We start from the raw sequence: 21,637 nt of genomic DNA, 5'->3' as shown, positions 1-21,637 counted from the left end.
ATGGCAATGGTTCCAAATATTCAGATGTACTGATTTATAAAAAAAAAATTTTGAAATTCAGCCAAATCCAATATTGTGTTAACTATTAAATATAAGTAACATTAATGTTTAGATTGATATATCTTTGTGTTAAATTATTAACAAGATTGAATATTATGACTGATTTTTTCTATTGTGTGTGTATTGTTGACTTGTAGTGATTGTCAATCAACATACACTAGAAAAATGAATGTACAGTTGCAGATTGTCAAGTATAATGTTGGAACATAAATAGAAGAGAATCCAGAGTATATTTGATATGAAATAAGTTTAATAACAAAGCCAGATAACCTGTAAGGCAATTCTGTATGTCCTTTCAAAACACTAAACTGTTGACAAATTTTGAATATACTTGCTGTATGTGTGTCTATATCTACATAAATATATACACACTTGAAAATGTTAATTGAATGGATTTACTATATATGCATACATTTGCTCACTTATGCATATTTGCATTAACCTTGCCAGCATCTCTATTTGTGCATGTTAGTGACAACTGTCTTTGATTGAAATATCCCACAGAGGCATAGTGTGAAAATTAGAGATATTGAATTCAATATACCAATTGCCTGATAAAGTGTGCTGTACTGTCAGTTGGAAAATATTTGTAATTTTGTGCCTGTTATGCATGTGGAAAAAAGAGGAAATCAGAGGCCCTCACTATAATTTTTAAGGGTGCATGACATATGATGTCTTTAAAATGTGGTTTGTTTTAGTAAAGATGATGGATAAATTCCAAGGTAGTATAAATGATGCATGTAATACATGAGTGTTTGTATTATATATGGCCACAAAATGTTTTTGAAGCCAGAGTAGTAGATATCTGAAGGTTATAGGCAAAGAAGTATGAAAGTTAATTTTCTTGTGATGTGTCTTTGAGGAGTTGATACTCATCAATAAGCAAGGAATTGAGTTTATTTTTTCTAAGGACTCTTTACTTTGAAATATACTATGACTGTTGTAAATTTGGATAACATTTTTATAAAGAGGTTACATACTTACTGCTCACAGTTTGAGTTGATTGGATGTGTATTCTTTAAAAAAGAACATTTGGTGTTAAAACATTTGACACAATATATTTTTTAAATCCATCAACTGAGGCCATTGGCAGAGCTTTATAGAGCTAAGCGTTGACAAAATGTTTCGTTGAACTACCCAGTTTTGAAAGTTCAATTACTTTGTGCTGTGGTTTCATTGTAAAATGTTGTATCTTGTGTTTCACACTGGACCATGTTATTCCTCTTGAAGTTAACTTTGTTGACACTTACCACCTTAGAATAACTATATAATAAACAGGAAAAACTGCCTATGTTGTTCAGTGAGTTTCTTTCAGAAATCTTGCTAAGTAGACACTGAAATTGAAATGACCACGTGTGGGATAAGAATGACCTTCACAATCACATGTATCGCATTCTTCAGTTGTAATTAGCATCAACGTGTGATAATTGAAAGACTGCAGAATGGTACCACGTAACATCTAAAGCATAAAATACTGACAGTAATTACAAAATAAGAAGATTATCTGATGAAGACTTCTATTTCAGGTAGTTGCATTAAAATCAGGAGTATACCTTCCTTTCAGTGTTGCCTTAAAGGATGAATTTGTCAGACATATTGCTAACCCATTGAGAAGAAGAAATTAATGTCCATTTTTAAAACCACTAGTGGTCTTCTAGGCTTGAAGGCATTTTTCTCAAGGTGATCTAATTTGCAGGGGAAAAATGTGCATGTGTGTGGGCATGTCTGTGTATATATGTATATGAGCTATTTCTTCTAAAATCACTGGATAAATACATCATTTTAAATATAAAATTAATTAAAATAACAAAATATATAACTCTCGTAACTTTAAGTCAGAAGAAAAATCATAGCATATATAATTTATAAAAGGAGGATAGAAAAGGATGGTAAAAAGGATGGGAAATTCTGCTGACCAAGCTAGAAAAACATTTCTTTTTTCTTTTTTTTTTTTTTTTGTGAGACAGTGTCTTGCTCTGTCACCAAGGCTGGAGTGCAGTGGTGCAATCTTGGCTCACTGCAACCTCCGCCTTCTGGAGGTTCAAGCGATTCTTGTGCCTCAGCCTCCTGAGTAGATAGAATTACAGGTATGCACCACTATGCCCACCTAATTTTTGTATTTTTTAGTAGAGACAGGGTTTCACCATGTTGGCCAGGTTACTCTTGAACTCCTTACCTCAAGTGATCCACCCACCTCAGCCTCCCAAAGTGCTGGGATTACAAGTGTGAGCCACTGTGCCCAGATGAAAAAAAATTTCTTATTGCAATTACTATATAAGTTCCAAATTCTGGTTTTAAATCTAACATTTTCACTAGTTTTACTTTAATCTTCAAATTACATTTGCTTTAATTGGTCCTTTTTATTATTTCCATGATAACTTACATGTCTGCAGCAATGATCACAGCAAAATGTAATCAGTGTCCATAGCAGTAATCACTGGAAGGAATGTTCCCAAATTCATAAAAATTTCAAATTGAGCCGGGCGCGGTGGCTCACGCCTGTAATCCCAGCACTTTGGGAGGCCGAGGTGGGTGGATCACGAGGTCAAGAGATCGAGACCATCCTGCTCAACATGGTGAAACCCCGTCTCTACTAAAAATACAAAAAATTAGCTGGGCATGGTGGCGCATGCCTGTAATCCCAGCTACTCAGGAGGCTGAGGCAGGAGAATTGCCTGAACCCAGGAGGTGGAGGTTGCAGTGAGCCGAAATCGCGCCATTGCACTCCAGCCTGGGTAACAAGAGCGAAACTCCATCTCAAAAAAAAAAAAAAAAATTTCAAATTGTACTTACAGTTTCTTAATATAACTAGAGTTTAACATAAAATGTAGCAGGTACCTAGAAGAGTAGTGAGCTTCCTTCATTACAGGTTAGGAATCCCATTTGAGGAGTAAATCATGGAGGGAATGATTCTATCCAGAGGAAATACAGTATATGACTTCCTGGGCTGCTTCCAAACCATGATTTCATGAATAGTAAAACTCATGAGAAGAGGCATGTGGCTACCCAATGGTACAGTCTCCTTGGGACAAATGGTTCAGATTATCAATTTATAGATCTTGGCTTACATGAGTATAGTGACTGGACAGTCAAGACCAGGAAGACTTCCCAATACAACAAACAGTATAGATCTGGTTGTAACTAAATGCATTTGTCTTTGAAATCTTGGCTCTCATGGTTTCACTAATGTAGACATAACACCATTATTTCCATTTGCATTTTCTCCTCCTTTCAGTAAACCAACTTCATGAGTAACAGTTTTCTAGTCTTTTAAAAAATTTATCCAAATCTTTATGATAACATTTTACATTTTTCAGTATTCATTCTTATACTCATGCTTATCTGTGCCATAAACTTTATTTAGGCTAAACATACTACTATGAGGATTTCAGACAAAGGAATTTGGAAAAAGGTGTTCCCTTTGTGCCTTGTTTCAAATAGTGGAACCTTATTAGTAATTGCAGATAGATGCCTTCAACTCATTGTTCTATACCCACTTGGGAAATAAATAAATGTATGGCTTTTCTATATCACATAGAATCCTGTGGGTTTGAAGCTCTCTATACCAAGACTATTATTTAATTTTCTTAAATGAGGTCATCTTTAGAGCTTCTGTAGATCTAAAGTCAAGACCACCAAGACAACTGTTTGAGTTTGTTAAAAATTTATTGCTTGTGTTTCCTTTATAAGATCGATTCAGAAATTGTATGATGGTGATTACCTGATTTCTAAATTATTTTAACTATTTTTCAAATCAGTATCAACTTAATAAGGTAATAATTGTATGCCAAGATAAAATGTGAAGTGGAAATGGTGCCATTACCCAGCCAAAGCTAAAGTTTTCTGGTGAGATTTTTCTACCTTGATTAGATCAATTCTCTCAATTGGATATTTTCAAAATCTTTATGCAGTGTGGTCCCCAGCTGAGTGACAACATTAATACAAATGGCAAGAGTAACTCACACCATTTAAAGTGAACTGTTTTTCGCTGCATAGTCATCAGATACATTTTGATAAAATGTGGTTAGAGTTGTTATGTCAGCTTTCTCACTTACTTCAGAAAGTGTGATGTGTTCTCCATCTGTTATATGATCCCAAGCTCAATAGCCACACTTACGGTGTGTTCTTACTTAGGGCAGTGTTTTTATGAAGGTGTGCCATAAAAGCATCCAGGTGCCCGCAACCTGCCCAAATGGTTCCCATTAAACCTGCTTGGGGGTGACGACATTTCAAATGTCACAACATCTCTCAGAGCAGCTAATTACCCTAAATTCTAAAATAACTGTATGCTTTGTACTGTATGCCCAGATGCCTTGGAATTAGCGAATTGAAGCAAACATAACATCTTGTTGGCATGTGGACTATAAAATGGTTTGTCTGCTCAGAAAAACCAAAAAGGTAAATTGATTTCATTTACAAGCAATGAAAAAATATAGGTGGGCTTTTCAGCTTCTGTTGGTCGTAAACAAAGTCTGGTTAATCTCATTAAGTTAATTCTAAAGAGCAAGCACTTACATATTTCACCTTTACTATGTTAGAAAGCCTTCAGTGGACTTATGGATAATAACAGAAATGTTCCAGCAGAGTCTAAATTAGTATATTTAGGTGGATTGGTAAGGAATTGGTGGATTACCCAAAGAGTCATGCTCATTACTAAAATGGCTTCAAATGGGAGACAGAGCAAAAGCATTAAGTGACCAGAGCAGGATCTAAAAGATAACAGGCTGGAAAGATATGAATGTAATAAAGATGACATTTAATGTGAGGAAATGTGAAGTCCTGGACTTGGCCCAAGACAGCCTTCCAAATACTGATCAGGGAGACGCAACACAGCTGTGGGCTCATTGTAAAGGTGAAATGCTATGGCTTCATCCACATAAGCCAGTAAGATCTTGAAATGAATTGATACTCTATTCAGGAGAAAGAAAACTCTATCCTTCTCTGCTTTGTGCTAGTCAGAGAACACCCAGAAGTTGCATTAACTTTTGAGCATCAGGTTTTTTTTTGTTGTTTTTTTTTTTTTTAAATAGAGACATGGTCTCACTGTGTTGCCCAGGGAGGTCTTGAACTTGTGGGCTCAAGGGAGCCTTCTGCGTCAGCCTCCCAAAGTGCTGGGAAGACACAGATGGAGACCAGTAGCTATATACAAACACCAGAAAGCACTGTCATGTGAAAAGTGGATTAGACCTGTACTGGGCAACTCTAGAAATCAGAGATAGGACCAATAAATGGAAAACATAGAGGGACGTAATTTCAACATAACTTATAGAAGAACTTCCTTTATTTTGCCTTCTATTAATGATGAAGGGCAGCCTCAGGAAGTAGTATGTTCAGTACTAGAGGTATTTGGACAGAGGCCATCTGATCACCCACTAGGATTTCTATAGGTGGCATTTGGTCTCTGGATGGAAGTGGGGCAGAACAGGTAATATTTAAGGTCCATCCCAGTCCCAAAACTCTTTGAATCAATGAATGGTCACTATCTTGGCAAAGTATTTGGTATTAACTATCTTACTTCTTTGGGAAAAAAGAAGAGATAACACTATTAGAAGTTTACAACATTTATTTTGCTCTATTTGAGCATAATAAATAAAATGAAGGCTTTCCATTTTCAGAGAACTCTGTATGTCCGTTAAGTACGTTTTTCTCTTAACTGCCCATCATCTGTTACTCTCAAGCAGCAAAAAATTTGAAACAACTTGGGATACATTTTCAGAAACACAAAAACACAATTGTCAAGTTGAAAATAAGCAGTTATAAACATAAGCAAACTTGTGTTAGCCCTACGTTTTTTTTCTTTAACCAGAGCCTAAAAACCTTGAGAGGTTTTTGTTCAGAAAGCAGAGAAAACCCAGCTGGCATTGTGACAAGCATTCAGGGATCAGCCATTTGGTGGCACTGTTAAATGCAATTCATTAGTTGATAAGGCAGTTGAGTGAATAATAGCCCACAAGTATATGGAATGTTACAGTTTAAAAGATGTTTTCATGTACTATGGGTCAGAGCTCTGTATCAAGTACCTGATGTTCTTACTAAAAGAACAAGTTTTGGAGTTGAGTGTCTAAATTGTGAACATCTTTGCTAGGAAACATGCTACTGGTTTATTAATTTGGTGAAAGACATTATGTATCTTTGTATTCTAACATTTAAAACACCACGTGACAGGGCACCTGCCAGCCTAAACCACACCATGTGTCTCCATTATGAAATACCATTTGTGATGCTGCTGGAAGAAATTCAAGGACCAGAAAGCCCAGAAGAGAAAGGTCTACATTGTAGACATTTACTTAGTGCTTTTCTGTTTGGAACACCATTATGTCTGCAGCAAAACCAATGAACCAGAGGGTGAAGGATCTCACTGTTCTGGAAAACACACACCTCCCCCTCAAATGTGGTTATGTTTATTTTCTTTTGTTATTGACATAATAAATCTGCCTTGTCTCAGCCTCATACTGCAATATTATAAATACAAAGTTTTCACAAAGGGATGTTCATCCATAAAAGTCAGCAGAGCATGGCTTAGAAGCTCCTACACTTATAGTCCCTTCCGTAGAGTGGGTTATGGGTACATAGTGTCACACTAAGAAAAACTCTGTGTCAAGATGACAATCTGAATCTCTTTTTCTAGCCTAACATATGACAAATGTGTATTGCTGGTTACAAAAGATAGAAAAACAGCTTAAGTCACCAGACTTACTGAGGGGCAATTTTTATGATATTGCGAAATAATGGGTACATTACACAAACTGTGTGGTATTCAGGGGTATACAAGAGTCATCACCAAACTTCTAGACCATTCTGTAGGAAAGCAGATGTACTATTGCTATTACTTTAACTGTCAGCCCAATGGTGTCAACTGTGAGCTTTGATGGACTTGGCCGATGGGATATGCTCATCGTGGTTACACCAGGAAAATGTTCTGTGATGCTCGACTCAGATGGCTCTGAAGTGACTTAGGCAGCATTTCCCTGACTATATTAATCTTTTTAATGAAAGCTAAAATCTTTGAATCTCTTAGGTAGGATACTGTAGACCATAATGAAATTGTGTCAAACCTCTCTTTCCTCCTGCTTTGTACACACTTTAAGGCTGAATGGGATGGGGAGGAGGTGGAAGGGAAACAGGTAAGCAGAGGAAAAATAGGTCAGCTTTGCTTCTCGCCACCTCTTCATTATTAATTCAACTACAGATGCTCTTTCCCTTCTCTCTGCTCCACAGACAGCCGGCACCATGAGCCAATGCCGCCCGCCCCCTCACCGCCTCCTGCTCCCATCAGGCCAACCAAGTGGATAAACCCAGGGAAACAGAAGGAAGATCTTTTAGGACAAGCTGTGTTCACTATTTAGAAATAGCATTGAAATGTGCAAATTGTTTTCTCAGGAAGTAGATGCAGAGATGGAAACATTCATTGTTAAAGTACTGCCCCATAGCCAATCACAGTATTAAATATTTGGTACTGTTTTGTCCTCTGAGCTCTCTCATACAGTTGTTACCCTGTTTGCTTTTATGGGTCTTGGGTCGAAATCAAACAAAACTACAGGGCCTGGGCTTTTATTCTTGTCTTCACTCCAGACTTATTATGCAACATTTAACAAACAGTAACCTACTCAGTCCTTATGTTTTGATCTCAAAATGGAAATAACAACCCTACCCTTTAATCTTTCTCCTTAAGTTGTGGTAAGGTAGAACATTTAATTTTTTTTAACGATATTTTATTAAAACCAACTGAAGAGAAATCTTTTCTATTGGAAAAATAGAAAAAATAGTGGATGGGATCAGAATGGTACCACATTTGAGGGCCATTTGCCGATAGACTGTGGAAGAGTGAGGTGAGATGTCTGAAATCTGCCAAATCCAAACAGTGAGCTAAAGGACCCTGATTTTGAGCAAAAGGAGTAAGAAGTCATGGAACACTGAAGTTCACAGTAACTGGCTTGATCCTGTTGTCATGGTCTATAATAATTATTGGTCAATAGGGAGAGAGGGAGGTGTGGCCCCAATTGAATATGCTGAGGACCTCTTTTTCCAAGTGTCAAGATCAAATCCTCCCTAGTATGGGTAAAGCTTTGTCCTGAGATTCCGGGCTGGGCATGGCCCCTGGAGACTCGGGCTTTCTCACCCAGTTTTTGAACTATCTGTTTCTGTTCCCCTACAGAGCTCTCAGCATGGCGGCTCCTCTACTTCACTTGCATCCACCAAAGTCTGCAGCTCGATGGATGAGAACGACGGCCCTGGAGAAGGTGATGAGCTTGGGACTTGGTATCTGAGGAGGCAGAGGACGGGTTGGCTAAATTTACTCCAAGAAACTGTAGCTTCTCAAGCAGAATGAAATGGACCAGGCTGAGCAGCTCCTGAGGGTCAATCACAAGGGGATAGGGTTGAATAATGGTGCCTACCAGGGATTGGTATCAACTCTGTGAGAATGGGAGGGGAGCCTGGTGTATTTTGGAGGCATTTCACATCCTCTGAGGGCATATATATCCTAAGAAGGCCAGCTATTGCTTGCTTTGGAAATAAGAGGGGATAAATAAGGGGATCACTGGGATCGTGGCTGCCTTTGTTTTTCCAAACTGTTTTTAGTGTTACTCTTAGTGAACAAAGACTATTCAAATTTAGACAGTTTATTCTTTTGACTGTTGTAGTCTCCCAGATGTACTCTAAATTAAGTGAACTCAATATATTAAAATATGGTTTTACAAAAAGAATTAATTGGTGGAAATTGCAAAAATATCCTTGAGCTAATTCACTGCAGAATGCCTCTGTGATGTGGTCAAATGATCAGGATTCCAGAACTGACTTTTTCACTAGCTCACTGGCTTGTTTTGGACAAGCATCTTCAACTCTCTGCATATTAGTTCCCCTCCTGTGAAATGGAGACTGTGAATCACACCTATTTCCTCCCTGAAAGCTGTTACCAGGTTCAAATCAACTGTGGGGAAGTATTTGGAAAAGATAAAAGTGATACCATCAAGCCACTGTTAAAGAATCAGCTTCTCTTATCTGTTTTAAATGATATGATGTAATTTTTTCCCAAAAAAATACCCTTTGGGAAGTGCTTTTATTATATTAAGTGAAATATGTGATATACAGTATAATTATTTTCTGACTACAATGCAACATCAGAACATTAGAATTTTTTGTATTTCCAGAGTATGAAATTCAGCCACCTAGAAGTCTCTTTTGTTCCAATGTATTTTGTATTCTTCTAATGAAATGAAATAATTCTTGATTTAAGCCTTTGGCTAAGCCTTTTTTTTTTTCTTTTTGTTGAGATGGAGTCTCACTCTGTCTCTCAGGCTAGAGTGCAATGGTGTTACCTAGGCTCACCGCAACCTCCACCTCCCAAGTTCAAGTGATTCTCCTGCATCAACCTTCTAAGTAACTGGGATTATAGGCGCCTGCCACCATGCCTGGCTAATTTTTTGGTATTTTTAGTAGAAACGGGATTTTGCCATGTTGGTCAGGCTGGTCTCAAACTCCTGGCCTCAAGTGATCCACCTGCCTTGGCCTCCCAAAGTGCTGGGATTACAGGCATGAGCCACTGAACCCGACCTGGCTGAGCCTTCTTAACCAAAAGTGAGAAAAAGTACCTTTTATGAATAGTCAGGGGAAAAAAATCCCAAGCCATGTGCTTTGAATGGGTGTCTCAGTAAATGCTCCCACCGGCAGGCAGGATGAAAGCACCTTCTTCCATTTTCCACTGGGAGGATCACACTTGTACCCAACAGCCAAAGATGGTCCCTTTCTTAGTCACCTAGTAAAGAGCCTTAAGATTGTGTCATCTGGAGCTGTTTTGTAAGTTTGGGTGCTTGCAGTCAACAAAAGTCCCCTGGCTGAGTCCTTCAAATAGAGGCAAAATTATGGCTTCTTTAGAGGGGTGAGATGGGGTTGGGAGATTGGCTCCAGCCCTCGCTTTATTCTAGATACCATCTGGATGACTTCTAGCGGGGTAAGAGGGAAATGTCACTTATAAAGGGGTGAAAAGGCTGCACTAACGCCAAGGACAAAAGTCATAGCAGCCAATGTCCTACATTTGTTCAACACTTTTCAGAAATTTCATCCACTCTAGAATTCAGATTGTTGCCAATTGACTATCATCATAAATCAAGAAGGCCCTCATGCAGATATCTGATGATTATCAGTCTCCCTTTGATTATGAGTCTCCAGCAATACAGAGCAAGTGTGAATACAAAAACTACCAAGAAAGCCCATTCACCACCTAGAGTTTTATTTTGAAGAGAAATGTTTGGTCTCAGTTTATGATGAAAGGTCAGAAGAGGAGTACATTTAGAAAACACGGGAGGCTCCCATCACATTTTGTATTCAGGTTGCCTCAGGGAGAGCTGGGATTTATCACTTTAAGGCATGTACATTTTAGAGCCCAGCTGTAAAAGGCTTTTTATACCCTCAAGATGTTAAAGGTTATCCAGTATATTTACATGACCTAACTGTGGCTTATTTAGTTTTATGGCCTTAGATATTTAAAGAATTATTAGGCATTTGTAAAATATTTCAAAATGCATTTTCAGGGGGAAAATGTGTTGTGTTAGTGGCACTCACATAATTGAAACTACAAAACTGTTCCATTCACAGACATAATAGATATTGTAATTTTAACTCAACATCTGCTGCACAGGTTGCTGGTGAGAAGATTTGTCTAGAGTCTGCTCGTTGATACTGAGGACGGGTGGCCATCAGTGCTTAGTTCATACGGAATTTTACGGAGATTTCCATTTCAGGATGTAGTAAAACTAAGTGTCCAAACAGCAGGCAATTTTCATGCTTGTACAATGTCAGGCAGCCCAGAGTCCCTTGCAAACTGCGGTTTCCTCCTGCACCATACATGGGAATATTTCTCTGTACACAACGGGTATTTGGTAAATACTATTGATCAAATTGGCATGAAGGAAAAAGAGCAAAACTTCCTCCTGAGAATTCCCATGGCATCAGAAAACCAAGTTTCTCTTGTATAGGTGGGGGTGGACCCCTGTCGTTTCTTTTTATTTTATCATTTGTCTTAGTAAAAACTGTTGAGTATATACAATGTCAGCAAGGGAGGGAGGCCGTTGCCTCACTGCAGAGAATGACATATTGATTCTGAATCCATTCCAGTCTATTAGATGATACTTTTAACTGTTTCCTTGTGCGACATCTGTGTTCCCTTTTCTACCAATAAAAAAGTATTAATGATTCTTTCAGAAGTGTCGGAGGAAGGCTTCCAGATTCCAGCTACAATCACAGAACGATATAAAGTTGGAAGAACAATAGGGGATGGAAATTTTGCTGTTGTCAAGGAGTGTGTAGAAAGGTGAGAAAGATGTCATTTGCATCGAACTTTAAAGGTAACATTTGGCGTTATGTTTTCCAAGACTGTGTCTCTATTTCCAGTCTGTGGCACATATGGAGTAAGTTAATGTCTCAACCCCAGATGCAAAAGAATTTTTGGAAAAAGAAAGACCCATCTCACAACAGATTTGAAAAATATAGTGATACCTGGGGACAATCTATAAATTAAAGACTTTGAGTTTTTTTTTAAATGTACTCAGAGAAACGTTGCCAGCTCTTTCAGGTAAGCCTTTTAATGTTGTTAAAAACCATATTGAATAGTTTTTCTCACACATTTTTTATGACATATTTTGTAGAGGTCAGAAAATTCTTGTGAGGGTTTATGTAGCGTAAGATGAAATACATAAACAATCATCTTGAAAAGCTTTAAAATGCATATGTACTGACCCCAACAGAAGTGGTATTTAATACATTAAGATGAATTAAAATGAATGAGCCTGGTACCCTGTGGGCTAAAGGGAAGGGTTTATCCTGAGGTTCTCAATACCTAATTGGAGACATTAGCTGGTGGCTGCTAGAAAGAGGAGTGACAACTGGTACAGTTACAACCCAGCTACAGTGGCCTTAAGCCCTCCACTCGGTATCCAGTTTGGATTTCTTTTCCTGGGCAGCTGCTTGATTTAGGGAACCTGGTCAGCCAGCGGCTTCTCCTCAGAGCTGGGTGGGAGGAATATTGAAACGTCAGGGGAACTTGCCTCATTCTTTGAGGGACTGTGTCCTCTAGCTTTCTGGGGTCTGGCCTCGGGTGTATACACTTCCTTGTCACCTTTCTGCCCATTCTTTTTTTTTTTTTTTTTTTTGAGACAGAGTCTCCTCGCTCTGTCATCAGGCTGGAGTGCAGTGGTGCGATCTTGGCTCACTGCAATCTCCACCTTCCAGGTTCAAGCGATTCTCCTGCTTTAGCCTCCCAAGTAACTGTGACTATAGGCACTAGCCATCACACCCAGCTAATTTTTGTATTTTTAGTAGAGATGGGGTTTCACCATGTTGGCCAGGATGGTCTCGATCTCTTGACCTTGTGATTCCGCCCACCTCAGCCTCCCAAAGTGCTGGGATTACAGGCGTCAGCCACCGCACCCAGCCGCCCATTCTCAATCCTCTCAGAATCATGCTCCTAAGCCTCACTCAGAGAGGACAACTGAAATGAGAAGACAGACGAGAAGGCTTTGGCCTGGAAGATCTGGACCTTGCCACCTCTGAGGGCTTTGATTTAGAAGCACAGGTCCATGCCATATTAGAGCTGGCAGTCTCTCTGTAGGGCCCCACGTCTCATGAGGCTTCCTCATTTGGCCAGTAGCCAGTTATGTGTTCCCAGCACCCCTTGCAGCTCTTTGGAAGGTGCTTCCCCAGCTCAGGTAGCAGAGCCCTCATTAAGTGACCTTTGTACAGTGGATCTCAAACCTTGTTCTACCCCAGCATGTCAGCAAGGCTAGGATATTCCCAACAGTGACAGAGGCCCAGCCGAGCAGCCACTGTGCATCAGGGAGGGGCATGAGTCATAGGGAGCTTGAAAAGTCCATGAGTCCATGCTGCCAGGCCACCGTTCTCCTGTCTCCCTCTCATGCCCCCACCTCTCCACAAAGCTTGGCCATTTGGAGCATGTGTGCCAAACATGGAAAATGTCCATTGCATTTCTGGGCCTCACACCTCCCAAAGCAGGAGCAGCCTCACTTAACTGAGAATAAACTATCTACAAAGCCCTTAACTTAGGACATTTCATTTAATTAACACAATACTTACATAATATCAGTATTGTCATCTCAATGTAATAGATAGAAAGCGTGGACATGTTAAGTGTCCAAGGTCAATCAGCTAAGAACTTCTTAGCAAGACATAGGTCCAAGCCCAGCTCCAAAAACCACACTTTTAACCACTGTACTCCGCTGCCTCTAATAAGGAGTCTCCCATAAGGCTCTGTCTTAGCTGAGCCCAAATCACAAATGTTCCTTTGGCCCTGTACAAATCAGATGAATTAATTTGGGAAAACCATCCTTATAGTAATAGATAGAGGCATGCATGCAAATGCATGTGTGCTTATATAATTTTATATTTCATTGATGCTTTCACTGATAGTAAATCTAGCTCTTTTTAGCTTTATTTCCACTGAAGCAGAAAACCCCATTTCTAGCAGATTGCCATGCCCCTGAGCTGTGGGGTGTCTGGTGACTTGCCAGCATCTGTCATCTGTTAAGTCTGACATGGTGGCATGTGCTGTTTCTCCTAGCTAGTCCTTGGATCGGGCTGATGTCTTAGTCCAACAGGACGGTTCTTCTCACATAGGAATTTCCCATTTCTCCACCCAGAATCAATTGGTTTCCTTCTAACTTGGATTGCGTTCATTTTGCATGAGTTCACATCTTGGGTCTCACCATATGAAACTTCAGAACCTAAACATCAGATTGCTCCATGAAGTGTTAGTATTCAGCTCCCGCTGAATGAGGACATATGGCATGTGCCCTCTCTCCCCAGAGGTATCACAAAACATTCTTCTAATATTTTCCAGAGATCCAAGAAAATAAAAAGCGAGCTAAGGATGTTGTGAATGGCACACATTGCTTGTGGGTGCATTCTACCGTGTTTGGAATGATGAATATGTATGACCAAGGGTGAATATGCCCCTCCTCTGCTAATCATACCCTGTCACAGGCAAGATTTGTCTACAACAGTGGACACAATAACGATGTCTTTCTGTGGTCCTGTTCGGGCATAGCCTTTGGCAGCTAGGTCCATTTAGATTTCTGCCCACGCTCCAAGAGTAACTTCTTGAGTGGCCTCTGGGGTACCCAGGACGTGCTAAAGGAAGTTAGTGGACTGTGACTCCAGCTGGAAGAGACATGCTCTACTTTGAATCTGTTTTGTGGAGCATATTGAGGCCCCATAGCAAATTCAAAGAGCAGAAAAGCACTAATGAGAGGTCACAGCACAAGCAGAGGGCGCGATGTGAGGTGCCCTTCATCCATCACTTTCCTGGCTCTGTGTGGACTAATGGCCACATGAGCCAAGGGTAGGGGTGAGACAGTCATGAGCAGGGATGGAGCTCCCGGTGACTCTAGGTCCTCTTCCCCACCTGCACTGCTGGCAGTGCTTAGTGATATAGGCACCAGAGCTGAATTAAAATCCTTGCTGTGGATACTTCTCTCTCTCCCTCCAGTACCTATAAGCCTGAAGATGTGTACAGCAAAGCTGCTGGCTCTAGCAATAAACATAAGCAGGCTCAAACCCACCAGAACAAGCTGAGACCGGAGGGTCACCAAAATGGGTTGCTTCCACCTAGAAAATCTTCAAAATTCTCAATAACTTCAACAAAGCAACTATGTGTCTATAGTTTGAAGGCATTTTTGTCAGAACTGGGATTTGGAGGATGCCTTGTGCTGAAGCTTAGATCACTGATCTTGGCTAGTGAATTACTGTTCTTCCTTCTTTCCTTCCTGAGGAGCCTCTGGCTCCTGAGATCTATGGGGCCCTTGTCAAATTCAAAATAAAATTCCACTTGGGAGCTGTCTGACAAGACACTGTGGGATGCCTCGGTTCTCTGCTCTCTGCTCTTGGCAGTTATCTCTTTATGGAGGAGGCTGAGATTGGGCTTTGTTAGGATTGCTTGGTAAACAAAGGGTGTGTTACTAACTCCTCTTTGCTGGGGTGGGGGTGGTATTCCTGTCATTGTGCTAACTGCTGCCATCCTCTGGAGTTTCCACAGCCAACATGTGCAGAGCATCTCCTAGTTCAGGCCCATGCTGGGCACTTCTGGGGGTTACAGAGAGAGAGAACACACAGCCCCCATACAGAGAACTTGACCCACAAACAAGGATTGCCGTGAAATTCAATGAATGCTATGGGAGAGGAGTGCTTGGGAGCTGCTTTTCTTTCTCCGCATACTCTTTTTTTAAAATCCTTCAAAACATAGCAGGCAACATCAACAAGAGAAACCATGTTAGCTCAGAACATCCCAATCTTTGCCAGCCATTTCCACACCACCACCTTTTTTTGAGACAGAGTCCTAATGTGTCACCCAGGCTGGAGTGTAGTGGCAAGATCATGGTTCATTGCAGCCTCAGAGTCCTGGGCTTGAGTGATCCATTCTCCCGCCTTGGCCTCCCGAATAGATAGGAGTATAGCTAATTTTTTTTTTTTTTTTTTTTTGTAGATAAGTCTCACTATATGGCCCAGGCTGGTCTCAAACTCCTGACCTCAAGTGATCCTCCTACCTTGGCCTCTCAAAGTGCTGGGATGACAGGCGTGAACCACCACGCCTGGCCCATTTCTTTTTCTGGCAAATATTCTGCTACACTCCCTGGGTGAGGGGTGCAGTGGGCAGAAGATTGGCCTAAGTTGGGAATCACTAAGTTAAATAAGACAACTGTCTCCAAACCATTTTTTGCACAAACACAAGAAGTTAGATTTAATTAAAGTTTGTAAAATTTGGAAATTTCCCTCTAGTAGTTTGGGCTTTAACCTTGGGTCACACTTAATAAGAAGGCAACCTTACAAATTGATTTCCCATAGTCAAGGAAGAAGCGAAGTGTTCTGTTGCTGCTGTTTTTGTTGTGGCAAAGAGGGTTCTCTAGAAGGTCAAGAATGTAATTTCAAAAACAGGCAAATGGCCTGTATTCTCCTCACCAGTAATCAATCAGATCATCTAGTATTCTCAGTATACTCAAATGTAGACTCCTTGAAGACAAGGATCAGGTCTTGCTCCCCTCTGAATCCACCAAAGAGCCCTGCTTCCGACTGCTTGCTGAATAATTACACAGGCACAGCAGTCCTCAGAGTTCGGGGTATGTAGGAAGGCAAAATCGTTATATAAGATTTGATTTCTTGCCAAGTGTTTTCACTTAAAGCAGACACTTACATTCTTATTCTTATGACATCCATTTAGTCCTAGCACGTGTTTTCAAGCTCACTTTCTAGACTAGCTACTTTCCTATAAAGCTGTGCTTCTAGGAATTAATTTTATTATATGGCTTTGATTATGCATTTTATTATGTGGCTTTATAGTTTGGCCTTCAAAGAATCAAGGAAGAAAAGGTGCAACATTCATTTGGTGGTCCTCTATGGAAAGCATTGTCCACTATAAAATATGAGTAGATGTAATGGAATGTTTAATCCTATTACAAAAGTTTCTATAGTGGAAATCCACAAGGTCTTTGTTCCTAGTAAGCCCTAAGTTTGCTGCCCTCTTGCCCTCAGCTGTGGGCTCAGGGCAGAACCTGCTTCCTTGGCTTGCTGGGAGCCACCACACCCTCTGGCTCACTGGGAATCCTGCTTCTTGTCTGTCTGGCTATAGAGGGGGTTCAGCCTTCCTGTGCTGTACACTAGCCCTGGGCGTTGAGTGCTTTAAAATTACTCATTCAAGGGAAAAGAGCATCAAATGGCAAACATGGGGAATCACCAAGCTAAGAAGCTGCTTCCTCTTTTGACCAGCACAGCCCTGTCCATCCATCCCCTTTGTGGAAGTAGTGAAGGGAATGCCAGCTTTTATTTTTGACCCTTACAAAGCTCTCTTCTCACTCTCTGACCCTGCCTGGGATTGCTGATGATTATCCAGGCAGGCAGTGCAATGGTCTACGTTCCCTGCCGTCCAATGGGACATGTAAGCCAGTTAGGAAATTGCTCATGTATTCCAACCTGAGTTTTGCTTTATCATAATTTTTTACTGATTTATGAAAAGCAGAATCCCAAAACACTTGAGCTTTTTAGTTTTCCTCTTAAATACTTTCAAGTTTGCAGACAAACTCTACAGGAGCCTCTTCAGAAGAGGCTACTTAAAGAGACCCTGTGGTCTTATAGGATATAGAGCTTCAACAATGTGAAGAATCTCTTCACATGTGAAATCATTTCACTTTCTCATTTATATTTGCCCTCACATCTTAAATTTCTCTATTGCCCAGGCTGGAGTGCAGTGGCATTATCTTGGCTTACTGTAGCCTCCAACTCCCAGTTTCAAGCAGTCCTCCTGCCTCAGCCTCCCAAGTAGCTGGGATTACAAGCGCACAACACCATGCCTGGCTAATTTTTTGTGCTTTTTTAGTAGAGTCAGGGTTTCACCATGTTGACCAAGCTGATCTCGAACTCCTGACCTCAAGTGATCCTCCCACCTCAGCCTCCCAAAGTGCTGGGATTACAGGCATGAGCCACTGCACCCAGCCCACATTTTAAATTTCTAAAGTTAAATATTTTAAATACCTCTTACTCAAGTGCCTTCTCCTTCTCTACCCCCAGACTTGCTGGTGGTCTGGTGTTTATGTGGGAAAATCTACCACACCAAGCCATGCGTTTAGTCACAACCCGGCTCCCACTCCATCATGGCCTCTCTGCCCGACCATGGCAGAGTCTTTGTGGAAGGATCAACCTCTGTTGAGTGGCCAGAGTGGCAGAGGCATCCTTGGGCTTCTAAGTGCATTTCCTTCCTGAGTGAAAGCCATGGGAATTCTTCTGGACAGCTGCATATCTGCAGGAAGGCAGCCCCAAAGCAAAGGGTTCACCTTCTGCCACCTGAACCCTGAAGCCCTGTAGTGGGGAAAAGAGTCTTCAAAGTCATTATCTTGTGATTTTATTCAGCAGATAGAATCATAATTCAGTGTTCACTGTTTTTTAAGGCTGGCACCATGAAAAGGCCTGGAAGTGTCATGGAAGAAGCATTTTTAGAAGTAAATGACCAGAACAGTTTCTAAAATGCCCTCCAAACACAGTAATGACTGGCCTCTTGATTTGCTTTAAGGCAAATCATTTTCTCGCTCTAACCATATAACTGGGAAATCCCACTTAATTCACCATACTGAAGATTTTATAGCCCTACTTTAAAATCGTGTTCTTAATTAACCTTATTGCTATTTGTGTCCATTAGATCCATAAAATTGGCTTTAATCTATAGGTAAAAAGCTAGGCTCTCTTGATTTCACACCAGAAATAAACCAGCAATGCTTGTGAAGTCATGGTTCGCTATGTTTATGAAGTATGCATCGTGCCCTTTCATAATAGACCTGTTCTTGTGTTTTAACTACAGTATCTTAGAAATGTTAGCACAAGTTAAGTTAGGAAGCTGTTTAAAGGTGGCGATATGACTAAATCCTTCTTCGTACACCCGTCACAGAGGATGGATTGTGTTGACTGTGCTATGCAGGGAGCAGGGGCCTCGAGAACTGAGAGTCCAATTCCAATGCTGCCATGTGGCTTTGGGAAGTGAGTGGATTTTCACTGTCTCCTTCAATTTCTTTCAGTGAAATGAGACAGCCCATAAAGGGGCCCGGGGTCCCAGGAAACTCTGAAATAGATTTTTACCCCTTTCTCTACACCTTGACCATGTCATCCATGAGTTCTCCGTGGAACTCACACAGGCTGTCACACTGAACTGAGGTGTAAAGTCCATGGCCTGCTTTCTCTAGAGTCTTCAGTGTGATTGCGTGAACATTCCGAAAACTGTCACAGGTGCCCTGGGTGGATAGAGAACTCAAGAGAGACTTGAGGCAAGGGGAAGGGCGGAAACTCATCTCTGCTTTAGGCCGCCGCTACATCACTTCAGAGGGAAGGGGAGGGAAGAACAGCCTGGCAGCGGGAGGAGCTAAGACACAGTAGCAATGCTATCGTTTTGTTTTCAGAGCAGGAGTGAAGGTTAATAAAAAACTTTCCACAGTAAGAAAAGGAAGAAAAGTACACTTGGAAGAAGGCCAAGTGGGCAACTCAAGAAACCACGTGGCAGCGCTAGTGTTTTTATTGCACGTCTGGCAACATAAACAGCCCAGGGTTTCTCTATCCCAGCAGACTTACTGTCCTTACACTTGGTCAGTCCACAAACATTTACATATTTGTTTGTTTAAAAAAAAAAAAGGAAAACTTTTCACAAAATACTTACAATATGAGGCAAGATCTACTGGGTAGGAAATTGATTTCCTGACAACATAATTCACTGGATTGGAAGTTAAGTTTTATTTTAAAAACACAAGCTTTCTCTTTACAGATCGACTGCTAGAGAGTATGCTCTGAAAATTATCAAGAAAAGCAAATGTCGAGGCAAAGTATGTATAAAATTTGTTCTTATGAGATAGTGTTCAAGGGGTCAAAAGAAACACACAGATCAGCTCCCAAATAAACATAAGTTCACCCTAAGGGTTAAATTTTGGTGGAATAGAATGTTATACACTTACTAGAATATAACTTTATATATATCCCTGGGATAAAAGTTATTTGGAATGATTATATATGATTTCTCTTCCTTATCTTTGTTTATTCTCTTCCCTTCCTCATGTGATCTGAGTTTCATCCCATTCTTTGCTATGAAACTGTAGTTACCATGATAGTTTCTGAATTTACATGCATTATGTAAGGACCTCCACATCTATTGGCAATTGTAGGCTATGTCTGAATATCAGAATATAAGATATGCTCATTACATTTTACCAAAATGCTTTAGTGTACTGTGTAAGGGTATATACAACGATAGTTGTACTCATTTGAGTTAGCCCTTCATATGTTTTATGGAAGTTGATGAAGATAACTTTTCCTTTGGACAGGAGCACATGATCCAGAATGAAGTATCTATTTTAAGAAGAGTGAAGCATCCCAATATCGTTCTTCTGATTGAGGAGATGGATGTGCCAACGGAACTGTACCTTGTCATGGAATTAGTAAAGGTGTGTATTTTGGGAGAAAAAGTAAGCCTTTATTGATGGCACCGCGCTTGTCTATGTTCTAAAGTTCTTGTCCTTAGTTTCCCCCATCAGTATTCAGGTTCTCATTTCTGCACATTGGCCAGTGATTAGGAATGTTCACAAGAGAACCATACACAGCGATCAAGTCCCAGCTTTGGCGCAGAGAGGCCCATGCCCTTGGGTCTACCTCTTTATGCCTCAGTTTCAGCATATGTAAAGTGAGAATACTAATAAGACCTCCTTAATGGTGTTATTGTGGGGATGAAGAGATGGCTTCCACCAGTTTGTGTGACACACAAAGCATTAGGTACAATTGCTATTATTGTTGTAATGGAAGATCGTTCACTTTTCCATGAACTATATTCAAAGGTACCAGCCATCTTGTAAAAACAAGCTTTAAACTTTTAGTCACCAACATAATGGGAAAATAGCACGGTCCTGATAATGATGTGCATGGCGTACTGCCTTTCAGTGAATGTCGTAATCTCATCCTGTCGCATACAATTACCTTCTTATTCTCTGAGAACATAGACTATGGGGAGAGCCAAGTGTTGAGGATGGTTGAACGGAGGTGAAAGGTCTCTTACCTGCTCTCTCCTTCCATACATTTGACATTTTCAGGAATTAGAAGTTTTAAAAAATGGAATGCTTCATTTTCATGAGGCTGTCTTGTTCTCAGGTCTTTTCTAGTATATTCGTCAAACTGAAGGTTTAAGTAATGTCTACCTTAGTTGGAGAATGTTGTCATTGGTTACAGCGCCTTCTGCATCAGCTGTGAGCACTGTCGGGGGAGCCTCAGGCTCCCAGGGCATGTTTGGAATCCCCACACTGCTGACTTTTGAATGTGAGGTTTTCTCTTTTAAAAATTCAAGACAAGGAAAGTATTTAATAAGCTAATCTGTGATAATATGAAAGTTCATTCTAGGCTCTTTAAGCCTTTGTTATTCAGAGTTGCTTCACCTTAGACGTATGGGCATTTTTTTTAACTTAGTGGTTATTTGTATTTATAGGTGAAATCTATTTTTAGTCTACTTCAAATTAGAACTTGTTTCTTTCAAAGAATGAGGGCTTGTTTGTAGTAACAAGGTTTTTGTCATGTTTAAGGTTGAAGAAAGTAAAAATGTTAAACTGTTATTCCTGTAAAGAAAAGTTGATTTCATTTGAATAAAGAAAAAATATGAAGATTTCCCTATTGGTGCTTTATTATCAAATTATCTTTTGACCACCATTGTAAATTATACTTTCCCTAGTATGAAGGAGTCTTTTTACAGCCATGGTAATTTTTAGACTAACAACTTCAAGCCATTCTGTTGTCCTGCATGCTGTTAGAATTTGACGACCCCGTTACTATTGATTGACCCTCATTGTTGGCTGATTTTTGGAGTGCTGAGACTAAATGAAATTTGAAGATGGCAAAGGCTCATAAAGACATTTTGTGGGAAATCTTAGTCTGACTTGCGTGCTTTGTTAGGTGACTATGGTAAGGTCCTCATTGCATTTAACTGCCTTTGTGAATTCTCTCTGCATCACCAACATACCCTAAAAAGGCCATGGAAGATCTACATAGCCCAGCACTGGGACCCTCA

The 21,637-nt window shown here is 40.3% G+C and overlaps 1 protein-coding gene across 5 annotated transcripts in view; it reads left to right on the top strand.

Annotated features, from left to right (window-relative positions):
• Window positions 1–21,637, top strand: part of DCLK1 (doublecortin like kinase 1) — a 352,501-nt gene that overhangs the window by 275,334 nt on the left and 55,530 nt on the right. For 4 of the 5 annotated variants that reach the window (XM_012465567.3, XM_012465568.3, XM_012465570.3 and 1 more), the window contains 4 exons: window positions 8,216–8,300; window positions 11,260–11,368; window positions 19,361–19,418; window positions 19,914–20,033. In XM_012465567.3, coding sequence (XP_012320990.1) covers window positions 8,216–8,300; window positions 11,260–11,368; window positions 19,361–19,418; window positions 19,914–20,033 — 372 coding nt within the window. Of the gene's footprint in view, window positions 1–8,215; window positions 8,301–11,259; window positions 11,369–19,360; window positions 19,419–19,913; window positions 20,034–21,637 lie in introns of those variants that run through there. The other variant, XM_012465574.2, reaches the window with a different exon arrangement.

The sequence above is a fragment of the Aotus nancymaae genome, unplaced genomic scaffold (assembly GCF_030222135.1).
Source record: "Aotus nancymaae isolate 86718 unplaced genomic scaffold, 86718_ANA_hifiasm-v0.15.2.pri h1tg000043l, whole genome shotgun sequence".
Lineage (NCBI taxonomy): Eukaryota > Metazoa > Chordata > Mammalia > Primates > Aotidae > Aotus > Aotus nancymaae.
The sequence above is the reverse complement of the archived record's forward strand: the minus strand, read 5'-3'. Positions and strand labels throughout refer to the sequence as shown.